The sequence below is a fragment of the Struthio camelus genome, chromosome 18 (assembly GCF_040807025.1).
Source record: "Struthio camelus isolate bStrCam1 chromosome 18, bStrCam1.hap1, whole genome shotgun sequence".
NCBI lineage: Eukaryota > Metazoa > Chordata > Aves > Struthioniformes > Struthionidae > Struthio > Struthio camelus.
The window spans coordinates 14,330,697-14,354,808 of NC_090959.1; the positions used below are offsets into that span (position 1 = coordinate 14,330,697).

The following is a 24,112-nucleotide window of genomic DNA, read 5'->3' on the forward strand; positions in this document are numbered from 1 at the left end:
TGATCACCTAGGCAATACGTGCAATATATCCTCTTCTTGGACCCTCTGTTCTTCTGCCTGTGAAATACAAGAGAATATGAAAGATAGTTTAGTAAGTACTGTAAATTCAAGTGGCAGTTTGTCTGCTACAATTTTGATTCGATTACAGCAGCTAGGGACATGATCCTATTAAAATAAAGAAGAAATGCTAGAGAATATTTTTGCGCAGTGAAATATTTATTGAGCAGCATTGACTTCATTCTCAGCCACCTATCACAGCAAACTATTTATGAGAAGTGAGCTGAGGTCTGACAGACCAGACTTTTCAAGTGGCTCCTTCCCACTGTGTTGTAAAATGAAAAAGTAGCAAATACTAAATTATGTATATAGTTAAAATGCACTTTTATTGGTTGATCTCATCTTGGTTGTAAGATGCTTAGTTGCTTCTATTCTTTCATTGTGCCTACCTGATCTTCAGCTTGGTAAAATTTCAAAGCATGGATTTAATGTAATTTAAAATGTGATAATAAATGTAGTAATAAACTAGAGTATTTTACAGTACTTAAAAAAGCAATGCTCAGGAATAGTTTAAGAAATATTTTTAGTGTCTTTTTCCTAGTCAACTGGAGACTAAATGGGAAATTTTAAATTGATGAAGGAAACAAATTTAGTATACAGTATTATATTTACATATTCAGTATTTGTTACCTTACAGTTAAAAACTAATTGTTCCATGTACGTTCTGTTCTATGCAATTAAAGTGAAACTTAAATCTGACATGCTCAACGATCAAATAAATTGGCTGTGTCAGAGGTGTGGTGACACTAAAGAGGACGACATTCAATTACCAGCAACTGCAGAGCAGTAGCACAGGCTTCTGTTTGCTGTTTCATCCTTTTGTTTTGTTTCAGAGTCGCCATGTAGGTCAGCTTTTTTGGATCAAAAGGCCCTGCATCCAACGCTTGAGTTTCAAGCTTGGGCCAAATCCTGCAAGCCTTCATTACTCAAGTTTTCCTGAATCAGTAGTGAAAGTTACTCCCGTTGCTAATAAGCAGTATTATCAGTGCACTATTTTGGTGCGCTATTTATAAGCACCAAAAGCGAAGTGACCAGGATCAAGTCCATAATCAGCATGGCAAATTTTTTTAAACAAATTCTAGTAGAAGCAATAATTAATTAGCATGTTATTATAGCACTGAATATTAGTGTATGCTAAATTTGCTTCTGAAAATTTGCTCTGTATTGGTGTTTCCCTAGGTTACAAGGAGAGCATGTAGATACCTGCACATTTTGCATGGTTAGTTCTCAAAAAATAAATAGTGTTTCAGTCTGCCTTGAATAGAGCAAAGGTGATTCGCACTGAGAGAAGGTTTTTCTCACAAACCTATGGGCTTCGAAAATTTTATTGTAATGTACTGCTTGTGGTCTGAAGGACATCGATCTGTTCTTGGGGACTGAAAATTTAAGTAGGCAGAGACGCTGATGCCACTTAAATAAATCTGAACACCTGTTAAACATTGAGCTATGATCTGGCAAGTTTGTCTTGCATGGTAATCACACAAGTCTAATTTTTGTTCATTGATGATTTGGTACTTCTTACGCAGTCCCCTCTGTTCATATACAGAAATACAAATTCTGCGTTATCCTTAATAAACAGCTCTTAAAATAAGCAGGCTCACAAGGGTTGGATTTTATCCTGCAGAACTTTGCTTCTATTTTAACTTGTCCATGTTCTGGGCTCACAGATGAAAAGAGTTCCTTTTATGATGAGGGCTAAGGTTTATATTTCCTTCATTCTGCATTCATGAATGTTGTCTTTAAAAGCACCTCTGAATATAGCAGAAAAGTTGGTTAGGTCAAGTACTTTGTTTGGAATTAAAATACTTGCACAGGACAATGCTTGTGTGGTTATTTATATTTTTCTTCACTATATTTAGCAATATGATGATACATTCTTGTGTGTCTAACCCTACTGTTCAAGGTATTTTTGAAGAAAAATTTTCCTGTGATTTGAGATATTTAAATGGGGCAATTTTTTTTTTTCTAGATAATTTAAAGGTTTAATGTTCTGTAGTACTGCCTACAGAGCTAATACACTCAGGTTGCATTTTAAATAAAATTGCTAGATTCTACTAGTATAAACTTTGAATAAGTCTGTTTTCAGTGAAATTATCCTGTTACAAAGATGTAACAAAACAGAATTTTGCTCCAAAATATATACACACTGTTTTCCTTACTAATGGTATACCCTATTTTTAATGCTTAACACTAAGAATTTTGAAACAATAGAGTTCTTCTCTTTGCATGTTTCTTCTCTCTCTATTGCCTGCATCATCTGCAATGAAATACTGTGGTCACTTAGAGGGTTGTTTCCCCACCTTGTGGTAGCTTTCAGTTAAAGACCGATGTTCTGATGTTTATGCGCAATGCTTCCCAATCCTCATTTTGTAAGAAATCAAGCTTTTGCAGTTACTCACTGAGAAGTTATGCTCCAAAGAGAGAGCATTTGTGTGAGCGCTATTTAACATCCTGGGAAAAGGAGCTTCAAGTATGATGTGGAATCATCTTCACGTGGAAGAGACTTACAAGGAGGACTCAAATCCGTCTCCACCGCTGCTTCAGTATCCTAAAACATAGGGTGTCCACCTCTTAAGGCTAGTAAAATGGATTATTTTTCTTTGCAAATGAGAGATTATGTTTGCTGATAAGAATTCAGCAGTAGTGGGGCGATACTGCTCCTTGAAGAGGCAAAAGGCTCCGTATTCTTTGTGCGTAAGACAGGAGACCTCAGCTCCTGTGAGTTTACAGCAAAGGGGTTGCCACGGCTTAGGAGCTCTCATTCCCCACCACTGCCTCTCCCAAGATGTTGCGACTGCAGCTCCCAGCCTGTGTGCTACCTGCGCTAACATGCCTCTGCTGCTGCCCGCTGACCTGTGCCCAGCATGGGGCAATAATGTTGCACATGATGACAATTATGCCTGTTGCATCCTCCCTTTCTGTGCATCATTTAATGTTCTTTGAGGTAATCTATATCTAGCATTTGCTGTTTAAAGGATCTTGTTATGGGTAGACAATATTTTGATGAGAGTTTTGTCAGTTATTGTGTGATATTAAAAATCTACAGTACAAAACTGCCTATGGTGTAATTTTTTGGCCTTCTTTTCAAAGGTACTGAGCCTTTGTTGCTCCCATTGGCTTTAGTGAGTTTTTTGGTAGAAAATAATTAAACGCACCATTCTGTCCAGAAAGAATGGAACTCTGTTAACTGATAATTTCTAGCCCAGCTTTTGATGTCTGGTAATCATGTGTACTTGTTTATTCTAAGTTTCTCTCTCTCTCCTTTTTTATTTTTTTATTTTTTTTGCTAGTAATTTCATTAGAAAGTCATCTTGTAACTTAAAAGTTACTGTCTATTTACTTTATATGCATCTTTGTTACTTGCTTGTATTTTTTTGGATCACCCACAAGATGGCACCTGTGATTTTTTCTTTTAGATAATTTCTGTTACCCCAGAGCTGAGCTTTCTAGGCTGCTGTATCTCAGCTATATTCCTACTGGTAGCCAAGGTAGCTAGTTAAAAACTATATGATTATTTCTATTCTACATGGCAGTTACTTCTGTAGTTGCTGTTTTAAGGCATCATAATACATGAAAATACACACAGACTGTACTTCATCATATTGAGATCTCTCTCACTTTCTTCAAAATCTCTAAAGTTAAACATTACAAAACTCCTTTGGGAGGTATCACATAACAATTTGACAATCAGAAGAGATAAGATGATACAGCTTTTCCAAGGAAAATGTAACCAACAAGCCAGACCAACCTTTTCCAAATGTGGTATTAATCAACTCAATCACCGTTTTCAGAGAAACTTGCACTAAGTATAATAAAGCTTAAGGTTAAAAATTTTACTTATCAGTTCTTTTCTCAGCTTACTTAGGCAGCTAGCAGTTTGCCCTGGACTGAAAAGGAGCCACTCTCCCCTTGTTTGAACCTCTAGAGCGGAGCTGCTAAATTATCTAGGTATGTTCCATAATGCCTATGCCCTTTGTCTTTGTGCTCATGTTGTATTGCGTATCCAGCTTTAGACGTTCATATAGAAGAACTTCAGTATGCAAATTGATACTTGCTTGATGGGTTGCACAGAACAATCTAGTTTAAGAAACATTTTCAGAACTTGTTCTTGGTTCAAAGTCTTAAGTAACATAATAGTAACTGTCACGGTTATGACAGATAAGAATTGCTCAGGGTACTGCATATATATATATATATCAGAAGTATTTGTAATAGCATGTCTCCACTAAATATGAAGTAATATGTTTGCATTTTTGTGAGCAACTGTAAAGTTACCAGGCAATCACATTTCTGAAGAACTCTTTAATGAAAGCTGCCTGTCTATTACAGCTGTATAATGGCCATAAAAGTTCAGTAACGACACATTTGTTTTGAGTGATAGTAGAAGTACCAATTACAAAGCAACTGAAAAAAAAAAACCCACCAAAGGGGAGCTAAGTTTTACTTTGAGTCATTTCAATATTACAGAACAGAGTTTCATTTCATTCCTGTTCTGTCTGCCAGGCAGAAATATCTGCTTTTCCCTGGAGCAGCTCTAACGCCTGTGGAACTGTAGATGATAACTATTTAGTAAAGAACAGAAATAGTGGAAGTGACAATAGTGAAAAACAGATTTTGTTGTAATAAGCCACTGTACAAAATTCCTAGGAGCAACTCAATTGAGAGCATCCAAAATCCTAATGTGCACCCTCTAGACCGGCACATGGAAGAACTGAATTGTCGGAAGGGTTCCCCCTTCCAGCGGGGCAGAACAGATGCTCAGCGCACTCTCTCGCACTCTGTTCTCACCTCTGTATCTCAGATAGCTTTGGGGGGAACTCACTATATCCTGCCAAGGAGAACAACTGGGCTGAGACATCTCTACGTAACTGAGGCCTATTCTACATCAAAAAGGCATTGGTACTAGAAGAGATCCATCGCTGTAGCTTTTCTGAAGCAAGGGTATGGGAACAGACACAGGTCCCATGCAGGAAACATAGTTTGGTGTCGCCTAACCTGTTTGAAATAAGGGAACCCCAGAGCTGCAGGACCCCCACGGATAGTGGTACAGTCAGCACACCCTGGGAATCGCCATTGGGGTAGCCTGCTTGTGCACCAGCACCAAGGTACAACATCATCAAGACAAGAGGGGAGCGAGGACTGCCGAACGCTGCCTGTGAGCTGCTGCCATGGGCCAGGCCTGGGCTGCCCTGGAGGAACCAAGGAGGAGGTGCCTCGTGGGGCAGGTGGCCCTGGCACGGCCCCGGTCCCTCCTTCCTTGGCTCTGCGCTGCCCCCGGGGTGGGCGGACGCTGGGGTGCGGCCAGGTGCTTCACGGGCACTGCTTGGCTCCACACCCAGCTCCGCACTTGGCTCTGCGCTGCCATGGAGCGACTCGCTGCGCTGCTTCTCCTGGTGGTAGGTGAGGGCTTGGGGGGGGGCGGCACTTCGCTCCCCGCAGGGACGAGGCCTCCGGCCGCTGGGTGGGCTCTGAGGGTGCAGCCTGCCCCCCGAGCGCAGCACCCCGGGGAAAGGGTAGCTGCTTTGCCCCCCAAATGCCGGGCTCAGGTCTCTCGCAAGGGGTTTCCGGGATCAGTGGTGAAACGGCCTGCATGGAGCTGGGGCCTTCGGCTCGCGGTGAAGATCCGGGGGCGTTCGTGCCTGGCAGAGCGCACTGGTGCCCAGTGCTGTCTCTGGTGGGTTTATGATCCCCCACAATAACTCATCAGCATTTCCGTGAGCATTTCTGTGGGGTTTATGGGCCTGAACAGTGTTGTTCCTTACTAGTGGTGGCCAAGTCTGGAATAGATACGGCAGCAGCTGCAGCCGTTGCTGCGCACACAAAGGAGTGCAGAAGCTGTAAAAATACATGATTAAAGCTTTTTAGTATACTTAGGAGTGGTTACACACAGACGGGGAAAGCAGCTGGGGGCGGCGGCAGGGGGGCTGTCCGGCACAGACAAGGGCTTACAAAGTCCAGCAGAGCTGAACCTGGAACTAAGCTAATAAATACTACCATTCAAGTGCCAGGTTAAAGCCTTGCTTGCTGTTTTTACACCGCAGAGGCCCAGGTCATACAACAGCTTTACAGAAAAGCTCCAAAGCACTACCCATGAGCCCCATCGCTTGGGGTGTGGAGTTAATAACCGCAGCAATTCCATCAGTATTTTGTTTCTTCAGAAACAGATCAGGAGATAAAGGCCTGACCTTTACCCAGTCTAGGTGGGAATAGCGCTGCTCCTTTCTTTAAATGACACTGGAGACCTTTTGACAGAACAGGTCAGCAAAAAGCAAGCTTCCACACGAATATTGCGAGAATGAGGAAAAAGGTGTACAAGCTGTCTCTGAGCTAATGCCAAAAGTGTAATCTGAGTACTATCACACTTGCAGTGGAAGGAAGATTTTTAAGTAAAAAGCAGTGTTTGAAGCTTGTGTAGGAATCCAGTGCTTATAAAAGCTAATTAGGGTGGAATTCCATTCTCAACAACGTATTTTACTCACGTCCAGGTTATAGACTTCGGTCCAGTTTGGGACACATAAAAACATGACAAAGTTTTTGAGAACCTGAAATACTATTCAGACTTAATATTTTCAGCAGAAAGTTTACATCCTGTCAATATAAATTGTAAAGGCAGGGAGAGACAGAGGGGAGTATTTCCGTATTTCAAGTATCAAGAGTTGGTTTGAGAGGAAGCCACAGAGATAACAGTCTGGAGAGTTCGAGACAGCATTTGCATGTTTCTGGGACTGGCATCACCTGACCAAAGAAATCAGTAGCCAAGGTCTCATGCCACTTCACTTGCAATGGGAAGGATGATATCTCTGGAATTTCTATAATTTTATAGCGTTAACTACAATGTAACACACTGGTGTCAGAACTGAACCGATACGTTTCTGTGAAGCCAAATTCCTCCCAGGCAACATTCATTCCAATGTTTTCTAGCTAACCACACTTCTCACAATGGGCTTCTCTTTTATAAGGTTACTGCTGCCAACAGCTTTTCTCACGAAGTTGAAAATTTCCACTTAAGACAAGCTACCCAAAAGAAGAGCATCCAGGTTTGTAGTCAGTGTTATTTAGTAACAGATACACTACAATTAGTACATAAACTACAGCACTAAATGCACTTCTTTATCCAATAGTGGCTAGATTCTTATCAATTAGATGGTCTACATCCTCTACGGCGTACGAAAAGGACATGGGTTATTACCACCATTGTTGTTCAAGAGGAGGAAAAAGGACCATTCCCAAAATATGCTGGACAGGTACAAATAAGCTTTTAGTACAAGCTCTTCCTGAACCTCTCTGTAAGGTTTTTACCACCAATTCTACAACAAAACATCAAGGGTGGAAGAGGGCAAGAATGCCCCTGTGTATTAGACCTTTTTTTTAAAACTTCCTTTGTTCAAACTGCCCTGTTTAAACAGAATTGGGTGGAATCATGTAGTGGGAGGGGGAGATTGCTCCTTTCTTTGGGAAGCTGTTGCCACACTTAGGAAAACGAAGAGACGATGGTATGGGAGAGGTGAGAGAGTCACTGCACAGAGCTGCGAGCCTGTATATTGTGCAGAGAGAGTGGAGAGTGTAGTGGGCTGGCAGCTGTGTCTCAGAGGTGATGGCAGGGCCTTTCTACGGACAGAGAGGACTGGGAGGAAAGTGTTGCAACCCAGAAAGCTGCTGGGTGGCTGAAAGCAAGCCTGTAAGCAAGGTCCCGTCTCCAAAGACAGAGCGGCCAGGAAGAGAATTGGTCTAAAGTATTTTACCTCTGTTCTGTCTTCCTTACTCACGCTGAATTGTGTTTCTTTTCAAAGCTGTTCAATAACAAATCATTTAATGCATCAGTACGATACTTAATCAGTGGACCTGGTGTAGATGAACATCCAGAGATTGGATTGTTTTCTATAGAAGACGATGCAAACGGACATGTGTATGTACATCGTACCATTGACAGAGAAAAGACCCCATCTTTTCAGGTAATCATGCTTTAAAAGAATACCTTCAGCAAATTTTTTCTTTTTCTCATGGCCAAATGCTTCACAGGAATGAGATATGCCAGTAAGAATCTGAAGGGTGTATTTTTGTCCTTCTTATTTTGAATCTCAAAATAAATGCAAAAGTAATCGTCTTAGCAGAAACGAACAGGTAACTTCTGCATCACTATCGATTCTATAACCTTTGTGGCATGTGTAGAGTTCCACAAATATCAGTACACTTCTGTTCTGTTGTATTTTTCATATAACTCAGATCACCGCCTAAAAATGAAAAATTTGTCCTGAAGTTCAAAAGTCCTACAAGTTATAGCTGTAGCAGCCAAAATGCTGGGGTCATAAACCAAAAAACTGCTATCAAGAGAAGAGCACGATTTGGAAGCAAAAAGTTATGCATTACAAAAGAAATAGATAACACTAAAGGAGCTGCAAAGCTAGATTAGAATGACTTTACATAAGCATAAGCATACGCTTGTCCTTAAAAAAGCAGAAGAGTGGTCATAAGCAGTAAGTGTAATGAACGAAATGTGCTAATGAGTGCATGAATGACATATGGGACTGTGGGTTTGTTTTTCCTCTTGCAAAAAATCTTCAACTGTCCTCTCCTTATGTCTGTTCTGTGATATACTTGTGTCTCTGCGTATTAATTGTACGCACTTGATATTTACAGTTCTATGTGGCTTTCCGGGCAAGATTTTGCTTTCTGTAATGAAAATATAAGTTTTGGAGAGTCTTCTTTTGTACTTCACTAGACATATTGGTGTTCCAGGGCAGACACTCAGTGCTTGGTTTTAAAACAGAAACAAGTGTAGCAAAGGAGACCTCAGCATTCAGAACTGAATTCCCTGCACATGCATGAGAAGGGAACCAAAAAGTCTCAGAAATGCAGCTAGAGGAAACTGAGCATACTAGTCCAATGAATACCTTAGAATTGGGAAGGAAACGTGAAAAGCTGCTCTCTGCTTAGGTGTCTGCCCCCAAAGATACTTACAAATTTTGTATTAGGCAGTCATTACAAATAATCCAGCTCCAGATACTGATTTTAAGTATCGTTAATGCAAAGGATGACCATTATGAACCTTGGAAGACATATGAAGGGGTCATCCTCTCCAAGGACGACCTTTGGAAAGCGAACTGATGCCTTAGCAATGCAATTCAAAGACCCAGCCAAATATTACTGAAGTAGCTTCAAAATTAAGCATCTTGTTCCCTTTGGTTCTCTAAATGGGTTACTGTGCTGCTGCTCATTTAGGTACGTTTTGATATCGTGCACAGAAAAAATGCAGAACTATTGGACCGACCTTTATTTTTCAAGATTAAGATTAAAGACATTAATGATAATGCACCTGAGTTTTCCAAGGAAGAATTTAACATTACAATAAGAGAGAACCACAGTAAAGGTAAGTGTAATCCGAACAAGGGATCCTACTGGTCTCTGTACAGGTGATCTCTTTTTAATTCTTTTATCTTTCACTTTCCTTTCTTACTAAATCTGTTCTTCTCCTTTGGTTTTACTTAAGCACTCATGGGTTTAGGGAATGAGGGACTACTTCTTCTTGATTTGTTGTCTGATTAACTTCAATGTATATAAGCATAATGTTAGAGACATTACGGAAAAACTCCAAAGACTTTGCTCCTACCTGCAAACCAAGACTTTAGCAAAATAATCTGAACTGTGGATCTGGAACCTGCTGCACAAGCACACTGCTTCACAGCATATGGTCAGACAAACTGTTTCAGCAACATAAAAGATCCTACAAAGACCTGAGCTAGGTGTGTCACAAAGAACAGACATGTAGACACATGGGAGTGGTGCCAGCTCCTTAAGAGCTGGCTGAGAGTTCGCTTAAATACGAGTGAACATTTTTGATAAAGGAATTCAGGAGTTCAATAACCCTCTCTATTAGTCTACAGTACTTCAGGCAAATTGGCCACTCAAACAAGGTGGAGGCCAGAGTCTTTGCAGAGATAACCACAGCTATGGGAGAAGATGCAGGAGTTCTGAGGACATATGTGTCCAAGAGCTTGCAGCTATGCCCAAAAAGCTCCATGACAACCCTGAACACTTGTATTAATGTCTCAATTCTTTATCCTAGATGAACCAGTTTTCCAAGTTACTGCCTTGGACAAAGATGAAGGAGGCACTGCTAATTCTCAAGTCTCCTATTCTCTAACTATGCAAATGCCCATTCTAGATGGATTCGCATTTGATATTGATCCTGTCACAGGTGTGATACTCCTGTCTGGATGCCTGCATTACGAGGTAATGTAAATATGACAGTTTCTTATCATATAATGCATGATACATATTAACCAGGTACAAGGGGAGGGGGAATCTTAGATCCAGCTTTATAGCTGTGATTTGTTTCTGAACCAAGTTTGGAAATTCCTTTGTTTTTCAGATTGCTAGTTCTTTTAAACTTCTGGTTGAAGCCAGTGACCATGGAGCTCCCAAGCAGTCATCTACTGCAACAGTGAATGTAGCTATTGAAGATGCAAACAACTACCTCCCTGTATTTATCAACGATCATGTGAGAAGAAGCATCATTACTTTACTAAGCCATTCCTAAACACAGTTCAGTCTTTCAAACTGCTGAATACATTCAGTAGGGGAAATAGAAACTCTCAGACTCTTGCAGGATCAGGCCAAAACACATACAAATGAGCTTTATGGATATAATGGCACAGTATTAGAAGAAAGACCTCTTTAAAATGTGGACAGTAAGAGAGTGCTTGACTCCTGGCAGTGATAAACGTTGTTAGATTTCCATGTTCAGTGTTAGAAAGTTTTTGTCTGACAGCATTGTTAGCGTTAACAATGCTGCCAGATTAGCCTATTCCAACACATCTGAGAAGCTGAGGTACTGATTACAGTCTGCTCTCGAAAGATGCTAGTTTTGATTCATGAAGGCCTCAACAGCTCTAGACCTCTCTGCCTACAAACTCAGCACACCTTAAAGCGGCAGTTAGGTGTGCTGGCAATGCTTCTGCTGTCACATCGTGTGATGGGATTGTCTGTGATACTGGCGATGGTGCTTGTAGAGCATGTGCCGTAAGAACAGGAGCAATCAAACTCGCTAGTAGGGAGAGGGCTCTGAGGAGTAAAGAACTCTGAGTGAGTAGACAGCTATATTTGAAGTCAGGTAAAAGCTTATAAATTTTCAGGTTCAGGCCCAATTAATAGGACAGAAAGCCAAAAATAGTTTTTCTGATTTGCATATGGACACATTCAAAGTATAAAGGCTTGTCAAGCTCAGCTATGTGCAAAGATTTGAAGCTGTGAACACAAGGATAGAAGCTGCGTTACAACAGTGGGTACAAAGTAACCTACAAAAGCAAACACTTGCCTGAATGTTACCGTGGGTAGGTTATGGTACGTCTCCTGCCCGCAGAATGGTGTTTGGAAGACTGGAAGGAATAAGGGTAGATAACCCTGTCAAGGCAGGTTTACACAAAAATCTGTGCTTCATCATGATTAACTCCAGGCTAGTAAAAATTCCCATCCTTCTCTCATAGCTGTAATCTGTCTCCTCTGTCTGAGTACATACATTATTCTTTATAGCATGTTTAAACTGTGTAGCAGCTTGATATGCGCACAGTTTAGCATGTGTAACAGGATGCCGGGAGGGGACTGCTCACATGTTAGAAGACAAGAATCTGAATTTTCACAGGATCTCAAACAAAGAGCTTCCTATATGAAGAAAAAAAATATAAATTACATTTTGTTACTATCTCATCTTTTAAGTTGTGTTTCTACCTTAGGTGACTTAATTGGCATTGCTTAGCCTATGAAATGCTGGTTAGGCTAGACTGCACCCTCAAAAATTTAAACCGTTGTGAAGCAATGAACTAAAATCTCATGCATTCCTGACCCTCTAGAAAACAAGTAACATCTGCTGACAAGTTCTGGCCTGAGCTTGCATGCACAAAACTCCTCCACATGGCAGAAAATTGAGGCTTCTTTATCACTGAATGGGGACCCGCGAACCACAATCACAGACCCAGTTCCACATGGCCTGGAGTTGGAGCTCCAACTCAGAAGGTCAAATGCCTGGCTAACAGGCTCCTTCCTCTTGGAGAAAATAAGGATTATTTCTCTCCTTTCCCCTCCCAGTACCGGCTACAGATTTTGGCAGGCCAAGAACATCCAGCTGCATTACGGCTCCAAGTGGAAGATAAAGACTCTCCCAACACTCCAGCTTGGAGAGCAAAATACAATATAACAAAAGGCAATGAGAAGGAACAGTTTGCCATCGTGACTGATCCGGAAACAAACGATGGCATTTTGAGTATCATCAAGGTAATGTTACTGAGCAGACTGGAGAGGATGTAATAGATGAGCTACAACATGGGAATCTGTAGCATGGTCAGTCTGACTGCAAGACTAATAGTTTAGCAGCTTAACGGAGTCTGGCAGCTCACCTCTGGGTCCCAGGTACACAGAGGTGACTGCCACAGCAAAGGTCAAAATGGCTAACGAGGCTTTTGTCTGGGGTTTTCAGCCTCTCAGGTACGAAGAGAACTCTGAAAAGAGACTTGTCATTTCTGTAGAAAATGAAGAACCTTTCTTCTCCTGCAAAAATGGCAAAGTGATGATCTCAAGCACAGAATGCATGAATATAACTGTGAACATCAAGGTCTTACAATCACAACATACTCCTCAGTTTCAGCCTCCTATACTTATCGTCCAAAAAGAAGATCCAATGAAGCCCGGGAGAGTATTTAGAAGATATCCTGCTACATATCCAGATGATGTACCAAGGAAGATAAAGTAAGTGGAGATTCTTCTAAGCGTCAGAATAAAAAATAGGTTAGGAAAACAAAGAGGTTTTCAAGTTTAATTTGGTACCTATGCATATATGTATATACATACACATGTTTATTTAGTCACATGAACGTACATATTAGAGCTGTGCATTTCCTCCTGATAATACAGAACAAGCTATCTGGATGTGCACTAAGACACAGTTTTAAAGGTCCATTACTTAGTCCTTGATTGTTCAACATTTCTGCTGTCTTCCTAGTAAGAGTTTTACCTACAACCAGGTTGCATTATTTGTATGTTAATTTCAAACACAAAATTCTGATGCTATAGAAAGGACTGATGTGTGTTTGGTTCTAAAAATAGTAATCTGATGTGGAAATTAGACATTTTCTTAGCCCCTAAGAACAGATTTGAGAGGTCTATGCAAGGTCTATTAGCACAGTGTGGGGAAATTGTTCTGTTGGCTGTGCTGAAACTTACCACTTGTCATAGAGTCAGTAAGAGTAAGCATCAGGAAATAAGGAAAGAGACTTGAAGAGCTTATAAAGATAAAGAAAGACACAGTAAAAGTTTTCTCTGCTTCAAACTCCATTTAAGAAAACAAAGGCACCTTGTAACTTTTGCCTTTCTTTTCAAGATATGAACTAGCTCATGACCCAGCTAGCTGGGTGAGTGTGGATGAAAATTCTGGAGTTCTTACTGTGGAAAAAGAATTTGATCCAGAATCCCCTTATGTGAACAACAGTGTGTACACCATTATCATTCACGCTACTGATGAAGGTAAGTAGCCACTCAAACAATATTCAAGTAGCACTTGGACTGTTTGAGATGAGGTGCATGTCAAAGGGCTAAAATGATAGCAAGACTAGGCATCCGAATGGAGAATTGTAATGCAGAACACCCTAATGTTCAAAATTTAACTGTGTCATGTGACTGCAAAGATAAAGCAGACAGACACCCTGCCAATGGGTGGGCTTTTGTCAATAACTAGTTATGAATATTTTTGTGTTTCTTTTGCTCCTGTCTAGGTATTCCACCACAGACTGGTACTGGCACCATCCTCCTTTACTTGTCCGACATTAATGATCATATGCCAGCATTAGTGACTCCTTCTTTAGATGTGTGTGACCAAAAAGAAAGGATACCTCTCATTATAAAAGCTAAGTCTGCTCTGGTCCAAGCAAATTCTGATCCATTTACGTTTGAACTGGCTGAGGACTCTGAAGATGTAAAGCATAACTGGAAATTAGGAAGGAATTTTGGTGAGTGCTTCCTTCCATGTTCTTTACTGTCACTTATGTGCCCTCCCACTGTTTTATTGTCTCTTTGTGGTCTGTTACTTGTTAGTCTCGAGGAGACTGAAAAGACAAGGAAGAACGGCTTTCAAAATGTAAAGGGTTGCTGCAATTTGAAAAAAAGTTATATTGTTCTTCATCTCTGTCGGGGTCAGGACCAGTAGAAACGCATTCAAACTGCAGGAAGTGGGATAAAACAGATGAGGAACAGCTTTTGCATTTGATTAACTTCCTGGTGAATTCGAGAGGTTTATCAGTGCAGTTATGCCAGAACAAACTGGGACAGATCCCGACATGCTCAGCAAGATGATAGAGCAGGATGCCATTTTGTCCTATTCACTTTGGTGCATTAAGACTAGAAAAGGATTCGACACTGGGGTGCAAATGAATTTCCCTTGAAATTCAACTGTTGATCATCAACGCAAGGGACTGTAGAATATCAGACTTCTTTCCCTGAGTCTTGAAGTAATTACTCGTCTTCTTTTTAGGGGGGTCGGTTGAGCTTTTAATGTTAAGAAGACTCCCACATGGTAGTTATTTGGTGCCGTTCATTATTCGGGATAGGCAAGGATTTTCTACAAGGCAGAATCAGCACATAAGGCTCTGCCTTTGCCCAGATGGGCATACATGTGAAGATTCACCACTTTCACAAGCATCAGTGAGACTTGGAGGCAGTGCCATTGCAGTAATGATGTCAGCTCTCCTATTATTCCTGGGTAAGTAACCTCCTAACTTGCACATGCCATTTATTTACCATCTGGTCATAAGATCTCACTGCAGTTGCAGTGTATGAACACGTGCTAAGACCTACTAGCCTAATACATTAAGGCAAATGGGAAAGACCATTTGCTTTAATGTTTTAGAGTGTCATCAAGGTGTGACCAGTTCATACTTGTGGCACTTCCATCCATTTGTTCTGGCCTCTTCTCTCTTTAAATTTTGGAAATACTTTAGTTTTGTGACAGAACATATTGCTGTTCCCATCTAGTAACTGGAGAGATTTTTTTTCATTGTTGATAGCCAAGAAAACTTTCAAACTACTGGCCACTACAATGTGTAATGCAGTGGAAGGTGGTATCCAAGGCTGACAACACAGGGTGACAGACCCTGGAAAAATTAGTGCAAACTATCTCCACTCATGGCTGAGATGTGAAAAGGTGTGGACTGTGTATTACAGAGCAGTGAAAAGGGGAAGACAACATGGATGTATGGAATACTTACATGTGTATGAAGAACAATAAATACAAGTGTGTAACCTATGAAAAAAGAAAGTATCTAAATGGAAAAGCCAGAAGTGTAATGCTGACAAGCAGAATTTTTCAGCTTGTTACCTGTGAAAATCATGATTATACTGTAGTTAGAGGACAATTGGCAAATTATTTGTGTCAAGTAGTAAGTGGAACTCTAGTACAAAGTGAATATTCTTGTTCAGATTAGATGAAATTAAAAGACATATAATCATTCTGACATTAGCCAAATGCTGACTGACTGGAAGGAGTAAGAATTTCTCCCATAGGTTATGCTACTAATTGCCTGTTACAGAGCTGTTTCCTTTACAATGTGACTACTGCAGGAGACATGGCATACTGGACTACTGATTTGTTATCTGAAACAAAAATTAACAGATTATCTGACCACTATGCAGTCCTCAGGCTACTTGCAAGTGATCTATGTAGTATGTGTGCCTGCTCAATGCAGTGTTCTGTGGAGATAACAGCTTGGCTCTCTAAAGCAGGCTAATCACTCCGGGCCAAGCCTTGCATCTGCACAGCTACATTGCTGGAGGTATCAGAGTTAGTTTATTTTGAACTGGCTTGGGTGCCTCACCAGCCCCTTGTATTGGGCCATTCAGATCTAGTTACGCTGTCCATTTCGCTATTTCCTTTCTTGCTTCAACAGTTTCCAGTATTCTACTTTGTCGGTTTTATGCATCAGGATCCAAAGGTAAAGCCAGTCTTCCACCTCAGGGAGGTGAACAGACTTTAATCACTTATAATGAAGAGAGCAGAAAGCCTTTATCTCAGGTAAGCACAAAAGCATGTATTTACCTCACTCCATCAGTGCTGTGTGGTTGAATTTGTGCTAGTCATCCTTTTTCTTATGTTTCCTCTGGTTTTGGCATTGAGCAGAACAAAGCCTCTTTTGTCACTAAGTTTATCTAGGGAGCAGTGTTCTGCATGGACTGGATGATGCTACTTTGGTGACAGGCTCCATTTTCACTCCTACCATTTTTCAGTATCTCCTAGACCTTCACAGGTGCCTCATCCCACTGATTGATAAACCCAAAACATGATGAGGAACATAATCTCTTGTCATACTACACGCACTAGTGTTTTCAACAAGGAGGTAAACGGAAATGAAAAAGCAAAGAGCCTGCAAAAGTGTGATTCTTCACAGTCTAGCTCAGTTTGTTATTAACACCTTCCCTCTCCCTATATGCAGGCTAAGTTGGACACTATAGGTCATGCTGTTCTACTGCCTGTGTCTGCAGAAGTTGGAAAAGTGACTGTCAAGGTAACAGCCAGTGTCCTTATGTCTTACTGTAAATGCTCTTTTTTTATACCGCAGAAACTGTTAATCCTGAGAATGAGATACAGTATTAAGAACAGTAGAAAGAATACTACAACAAAGCTCAATTAGAAAATAAGTGCCATTTGGTGGAGATGCCAACATTATTTTAAATACCAGTGCAAACAGCTTTTTTTGAACAGCTTTCAGTTTGAGATTGGCACTTTTTTTTATTAGTATTTGGTCTAAATATTTGGAAGTGTAATGTCTTCCAAAGTTCTTATCACAGTGTCTGAACTGATACGCAGGAATTTTTATTCAGTTCTTGATGTAAATGAAATGGCACCATCATTCTTCAAGTATCAGAAACATATTGGCCAATATCTCTTACTAATTATATTGTAAAAGTGTGAACAGAATTTATGAGTATTGTTCTGACTAGAAGAAGTACGTTTGGCGGTTTGAGGACTTTTAGCAGTACAAAAATCTGCAGAACAAACTTAATTCTCTAACTCATGTAACAGATCTTTATTTTTAATGTAAAAAACGCCTGAAGGAAATTCTGAATCTATATCACTAAGTGACTGCCATGTGTTCTACTCATAAGTATGTAGTGTTTACCAAGAGATTCTAAGAACAATCTCTGTTTTATAGCAGGCAAAAAAACGTAAAGCATATAGTCTTTTTTTACAGATATGAGAACCCAATTCTACAATCCTTAACTCCTTAATTAGGAGTTAGGATTACTGGTGTGAGTTTACATCTTAAAGATGTAATGTTTGGTGCCGTTAATGAAAAAGAATCCAATAAATCTAGGGGAAGAAACGTACTGAATTACTGGAGATTATAAAGAGTGCCTACAGTTTGTGACTCCATATAACGAGTGACTTACAAACTCCAAAGAAGAAACAGTCCCTGATGAGGAAAACCTGCAATGTAACTGGGGAAGACAACACAAGGGAAATACAGTTGGATGTACCTGTATTGCAAAGAAACGTTAGTAGGGGTCTTTAGGTTTGTCAAACCTTATGTCTGTCTTTCAGGATGGCCTGTACGCTAGATATAATGAGACCTCCCAAGTAAGATACCCTGATCACATCCTACAGACAGTGGGCAAAAAACTTGATCAGGTAAGAAACAGCAGCTATTGAACCTGCCCTGTGTGAAGCTGGCTTATAAGAATAGGAAATAAGAACAAGCAACAAGGCTTATAAAACTGGAAGGTTGCTATCGCTTCAGTTCCTTTTCAGCACACGTCTCAGAAAGAAGTATTGCTATTGTAAGGAAGGAATATATTTGATGGAGGAACAGGCTCTTCCTTTTTGAAGATGCCTTGGCTCCTAGACATCTTTTTGCCTCTGACTGGTCACCCAGAAGTTGAGGGGTCTGTCACATATAAATTTCTTCTTCAAGACTAGTAGACGGGGCTAAAACATTTCCAATTGCAGTGCCAGATTTAAAGATTTAAGTTTAGTTGCCTGCAATTTCACTTCTGCGTCAGCTGGGAAATCCTAGTTTCTCTTACCATACCCTATCAGGCCATTGAAGGTTCACAGGCCTTTCCTTCCTTCGTGATTCCTTGCGTCAGACTATATTTTCAGAACATAATTGCATTCATTTGACGACGCTCTGTTCCAGTTCAGATCAAAAGTTCCTTTTTGCTTTATTTGCACTCAAGGGGAAGTTCAGGCTCAGGTGCTTTTGCAGCTGAGAGTTTCAATACAACTTTTCCTTATCAGGGAGAGACCCCTCACTGCAGCCTCCTGGCCTACCTGTGTAATTTGCATATTATGAATCCCATTCGTTTTCAGACGGGCAGTAGGTGATTTGTATTGTTTCTTCCTTTCTTTAGAAATTGTATGACCAAAGCAAAATGGAAGATGATGGGCACAGCTACAAACCTTGCAGATATGCTGAAGAAGGAGAACTAGAGCGAAATAGCTCCTCCTACTCTCTCTCTGTTGTCAGTGAGGAATTGCCCAGGGATTTTTTGCAAACTCTGGGGCCAAAGTTTTCTGCTCTGGATGAAATCTGCCAGAAGCCATTTCTGTCATTCAACTAATTTCAAAAGGCCATGACTATTTATGGTGTTACAAAGGCTTTTGGAAGAAGCACTGACAAAATTTTAAGAAAAGAACCATCCACACTTGACAGATTTGCAGTATGTTTGCACCACCAGTACCTGGCCTTTTATTCTTCTTGGCTATAATGTCTGCATGTCAGCAGCCAGGAAAATGACATGTGTATGACCTAGCATGAAAAGGAAAAAAAAAAAATCTACCATGCTAGAAATTGAAGCCACAGTTCCATATGGAAATAAGACAACTTTGAAAAGAAAAGGCAATTACTAGCTAGACCAGGGATACAGTCCTTTCTCCAGGAAGTGGATTCTTTACATCCAAGGTGGCTTTCAAACAGATTAGCTGTAGTGCAACCACGCAGATCTGGCTGGCTGATCAGATCTTTTCTTTCCATATAATCTTGACAAATCTAAGAGAAAATGCACTTCTACTCTTAACAAACTCGCAACTTCATAATGTCCCGAGAGGTCGCCCACCATCCCTGCTTTACAGCATAAAATAGGCACCCATGTAGTGCGTGCGCACTTATGCTGGCATCTGGTGGCTGTTACTATTATTACACTATTGTAAATAACATTAAATTGTCCTAAGGAAATGCATGGGTCTCCTCAGGCGTCATTGACAAAGTAGCTGACATGATAAAGAAAGGATGGTATCAGATTTCTTTATATGGAAACCTCAGATGTGTTACTTTTAAATCGTGTGGTTTGTACATGTCTGCATGTGTGTAATGGCCTATGCTCAGTTATAGCATGATGGCTATCAATGTTACAATACATGAATGAGGAAGGAATAACTCCAGAAGACAGTATTCTGCCATTACATAAGTTTTATAAACAACAAGAGATGGAACTAGTCAGTCTTACTACTATTCTATTTTTGTGCTAAAGAAAAATGTTCCACCTAAGGCCAGCACTAGGTCTGGTATCTAAGGCTCTGTTCTTCTGTTTCAAAGTTTAAACAATAAATTTTACTTTTTCTCAGATATTATTAACTAATAATTCAAGGCTAGAAACTTTCAATCAAGTGTGATTTAAAAATCTGCCTGAATTGCAAGGAGCTAAATTTTTCTAAGTGCCAGCAGCCAGATCTGTTTACACAATAAATCACTACTTTGATAAACTGACCTTAACGTATAATACCAGATGGAAGAGTTTAAATCAGACCAGTGATTTAGCAGCACTGTCAATAACCAAGATGCAAGTTTTATTGCAAATTATAACCATACAGGTAAGATTAGAATTGTGCTGTGTTTTGCTATTTCCACTGAAAATGATGCCAGATTAAAAATAATAATGAGAGCATTCTGTCTATAGTTCACCACGCTCACAAACACCAAAATCATTAGATGTGACCAGACCCGTTGTTGCCAATGCCAAAAAAATTCTCCCTTAAATGAAAAAAAAGAACTGTTTCAACTAAAAGGAACTGTATAGCAAATGAGAATGGAGGTTCTTACCATCCCATACAATGTGTCCATCCAGGCAGTGACGTTCACTGTTTCAACGTCTTCTATTCAAGGATCTAGAAGACCTTCCTATACAGTAAACTAATGCAGCTTCCCAACATGACTGTGATGTACAGATGTAATGTTTACAATCTCAACAACAGAAATGAAGGCTGAAAGAGCTCCTTGGCTCACCACAGTCACACAGAGAGCTTGCAGCAAGCTAAGGAATGACACTTAGCCATTGTGCTCTCTCTGTCTCTGTGCCTTCCCTTTTACCTCTAACGTTGACCTTTGCAGTGGCTTTTTATGTCACTCCTTTGGACAAGATACGAGGAATATGGACTCTGCTATGGTCCTGTCAAAACAGTGGAAAATCTTTAACATATGCAGTCTCGAAGCAAACAGTGAAGGAAGTCAAGAAATAACTAAAATCTTCAGTTTACAGAAAATGGACTAATGCACAGAAGTTCTTAAGTTAAGTGAAAATGAGGCATGAATCAGAGCATATCTCACCTACATCACACATTTGCATCAATCACACTTTTAACAGCACTGCTGCAAGAAGCTAGTCAATAAATGGTACTTCATCGTGTGAGGCTGAGGGCTACATCTGGAGACAGATATGCAGGCGAGCGTCCGAGGCAGCACCTTTACTTGTGTCAGACAACACACCTTATTGGGAGGATATCCCAGTCAGTCTCTGCTCACTCATAACTGCTTGCTGTTATCCTGTCTCCATCAAGGGTGGCAGCGAACCACCAGACTCCCAGACCCCGAGTGAGCTTTCAGATGCTTGCGTAAGGGTTGACACGAGCTCCTGGCCTGACACGCGCCCTTCTTCTGTCAGCAAAAAGGGGGATGAGCAAACCTGGGCCAAGGGACAGGCCCTTTAGCCAGGGCAGCTTGCCATATTTCCTCTCAAAGCTTCTCTGCTTGTGCCTGGTGGCCCACAGAAGGCAGCTCACAAATTGCCCACATAAGTAACCGCACAGCTATTCCTCAGGGGACAGCACCACAGCGGGCTGGGCTGGCATCAGAGCTGCACTTTATATGTGGAAAAAAGGCACTTTTGTCCTTATCTGCAAGTCCATCTCCACACATGCTGGCTGAGGCCAGCGCTGCTGCACCTTTGGGGAAGGTGTTGGTGACAGGTCTTCACTGCCTGGGAGCATGAAAAAGCTACAGCCCTGCAGCCCTCCTCACCCTGCCTGGTGGCTCTCAGCCCGCAAAATGGTGCCAGGCGCACCATGTGCCTTGCTTTTGGCAGCTGCCCTCCCATTGGCCAGGCCCAGCCTCACTGGATGCTGACATGCCCAGTTGCCAGGCGGATTCCAGTTGCCCAGCAACAACTACTGGCAGGTAGCCTTGCGCTGCACAGCACCGTGAGGCCCTGTGGCCGCCTGGGGAGGGAAGGCCGGAGCTGTGCTGGCCCCCGAGATGGCCGAGCTGCGTGGGACAGGCAGCCTTACCTCTCGTGAATGAGATTCCCCCTAGGCACTAGCATTAGCCCTGCAACAGGTGTAAAGTAGCTGCAGCTGTTGCCAATTTAGAGGAAGAAACGCATAGGAGCTTAATCCTCCATCCTCCCTGAACATGCCCCGAGGATTAAAATTAAAGAGCTATATACTATTGATGGCCTAAGCTTATGCTTTACTCGTACATAATGGCAGAGGAAGCGTGTGAAGGCTCTGGTTTGTTCAGGGTCTGCTTTAAACTAAGTACCTTCATGGCTTGCCGTTTTGTAAATGCTGGCGATGGGCTATAGTGTTTCAATTACCTGTTCCCAGCGAGAGGTCTAATCATGATGCCTGTGAATCCCCATTACTTCTGGCCCCCGCTGTGCTCAAGTCAGTGGGAGTCCCAGCAGCACAAATGTTTATCTCCTCACAGTCTTCATCTGTGTCTTTGTTTTGCCTCATTTGTAAAAAATCTTACTTAGAAGTAAATGACACACAATCAGTAAAGGGGAGATTAATCACACTGGGACCAAACTCTGAGTTTTAAAGGAAACAAGAGAGACTGATCATAGGATGGTCCTGTAGGGAGTGGATATCAGCAGGTTAGTAATAAAATCCTTTTGTCTCCGGAAGAAAGCATTTCCCTTGTCTGCTCTGTTTCCTCTGCTCTGCCTGAGCAATGGCAGGTCCCCTAGGATCTCTGTAGGCTGCCACACAAGGAGGAAAAGTTTTAATCAGATCTTTCTGTGCCAGTTTTTAGGGTCATCTTCTCCCTTTTGAAGGACTTGCTTCTCCTGATTAAGATATTACAAGGAGTCATCTAAAGGACAAATAAATGCCAGGAGATTTTTTTTAAGTGAAGGGTAAACCATATGCTGAGTGGGCTATAATAAGTTCCTTCCACCAATGCCTTAGGTGCTGTCGTATTTTACAGTCCTAATAATTAAACGCTTAGTAACAGTGTTGGACTAGTGCTTAAAAAAACAAAAAACCAAAAAAACCGCACACCACATAGGCCAAGATGGGGACTTTTCTCAAGGTTTGCTGGTAGCCAGCAGTGAACAGACTTTGTAGCAATTGTGCTAGTGGCAAAGTTTCTCAGCTCAGTTCAAAAACCATTAGCACCTTTAGCGAAACTGAAAATGGGCTTTTTCTTTCTTAGCATGTGCTGGTTGTGAAGACTGAGAATAATGAATTATGGCATTCAAATGTGGTTTTCTAGCTTAACCTATAATTGCATTTAGATGGCAAAACTGGTGACTGGGGAAAAGTGGGGGAAGATGTGCAAAGCATAGGCAAGTGGATGTTGTACTATCACTTCTTTGTGCCATTTCCCTCTTTCACACTCCCATTATTTCGCACTTTTTGAAAGTGATGAGAAGTCTTCAAAATAGAAATACTTAGCTAAGCATATATCAACTGACTGTCTTAGTTTAGTCTCTTGCGTCCTTCAGCAGCAAACGCTTTTGCCCTGGCTGGAAGGCCTTCCTGGATGTGTGGGTCTGACCAGTTCTCAGAGGAGGTGCATCTGGGGCTTCCCTACAGAAATGTTTTTGATCAAGCCGCCTCTTGCTATGCCTGAGTCTAATTTTTGGAACTATTTTTCACACTACCCAATATTAGGAAATCAAGCTCTGAGAGTGGGACAGGAAGATACAACAGTCCCGTGTTGCAATCCTGGCAATGAGGACCTTTGGACAGGAGAAAACAATAAATAACTGACTGCTTTTCTAATCTCCTTTCTCTCCTATGCTGACCCTGTTACTGAAACGTGGCACACTAACCTGGATCTGACTTGGACACTTTCTTGATGTCTAGAATACGATAATTCACAGCGTTTACTGTAATTACTTAATTCTATCCTGAATGCACGTTTCTGAGGGATTGGTGCACTTCTGAGGAAACAGAAGGCACTTGAAAAACTTACTTACACTAATATTTTAGATGCCCATTTTGTTTTTCCTGACACTTCTCGTGGGCTGTGTGGGCTGTGTAGGAGTCCATTTCCAGTTACTCTATAGGGTATGAAGTGAATGTTGTAGTCACAAAACATGTTTCATCCTGAAGAATATGTTTCTGCATTTCTGCTGCTCTGCCTGTTCCACGTCTTTCCTACAAAGGAAAGACACCCGGGTTTGCAAGGTATCCATTCCTTGCTGCAGCAACCTAAGACATAAATTTGGGGCAGAAAGTGAGGTTAATGAAGCAACAGAAGACACAGGAGGTTCCTTCGGCCTTCTTCCCTCTCCCCTGGAAAGATTTAATTACTCAATGTGAGATTTGGCAAGGGTGGTTAAATGAGTACATAACATACCAAAGCTAAAACTTCCAGAAGCACATACAACATCATGTGTTCTTTGCAGGGCCTTATTCCACCTGCATCAAAATAGTAACTGAGTGTTAAACAGCACAATAACATATTATACAACGTGAGAAACACCTATTCCTTCTTTCTACTTATCCCCAAACCCCCAGTCTTTTGAGAAAATGGAGTTCTCACTAGTAAAATGTAAAACAGTATTTTCTCTCAAA

The 24,112-nt window shown here is 41.1% G+C and overlaps 1 protein-coding gene across 2 annotated transcripts; it reads left to right on the forward strand.

Annotated features, from left to right (window-relative positions):
• Positions 1–5,175: 5,175 nt before the first annotated feature.
• Positions 5,176–23,623, forward strand: CDH26 (cadherin 26). Of its 2 annotated transcripts, none has more exons than XM_068912441.1 (16): positions 5,176–5,453; positions 7,017–7,094; positions 7,179–7,301; positions 7,848–8,009; positions 9,277–9,424; positions 10,121–10,287; positions 10,427–10,555; positions 12,139–12,324; positions 12,527–12,795; positions 13,427–13,569; positions 13,818–14,051; positions 14,573–14,800; positions 15,984–16,108; positions 16,527–16,598; positions 17,636–17,722; positions 18,445–23,623. In XM_068912441.1, the coding sequence occupies exons 1-16, from the start codon at positions 5,226–5,228 to the stop codon at positions 18,652–18,654; spliced, it is 2,589 nt and encodes an 862-aa protein (XP_068768542.1). In that variant the 5' UTR covers positions 5,176–5,225; the 3' UTR covers positions 18,655–23,623. The 2 variants fall into 2 exon arrangements, with proteins under 2 accessions (XP_068768542.1, XP_068768543.1); XM_068912442.1 differs by having other exon boundaries at positions 5,352–5,453; positions 12,689–12,795.
• Positions 23,624–24,112: the final 489 nt, after the last annotated feature.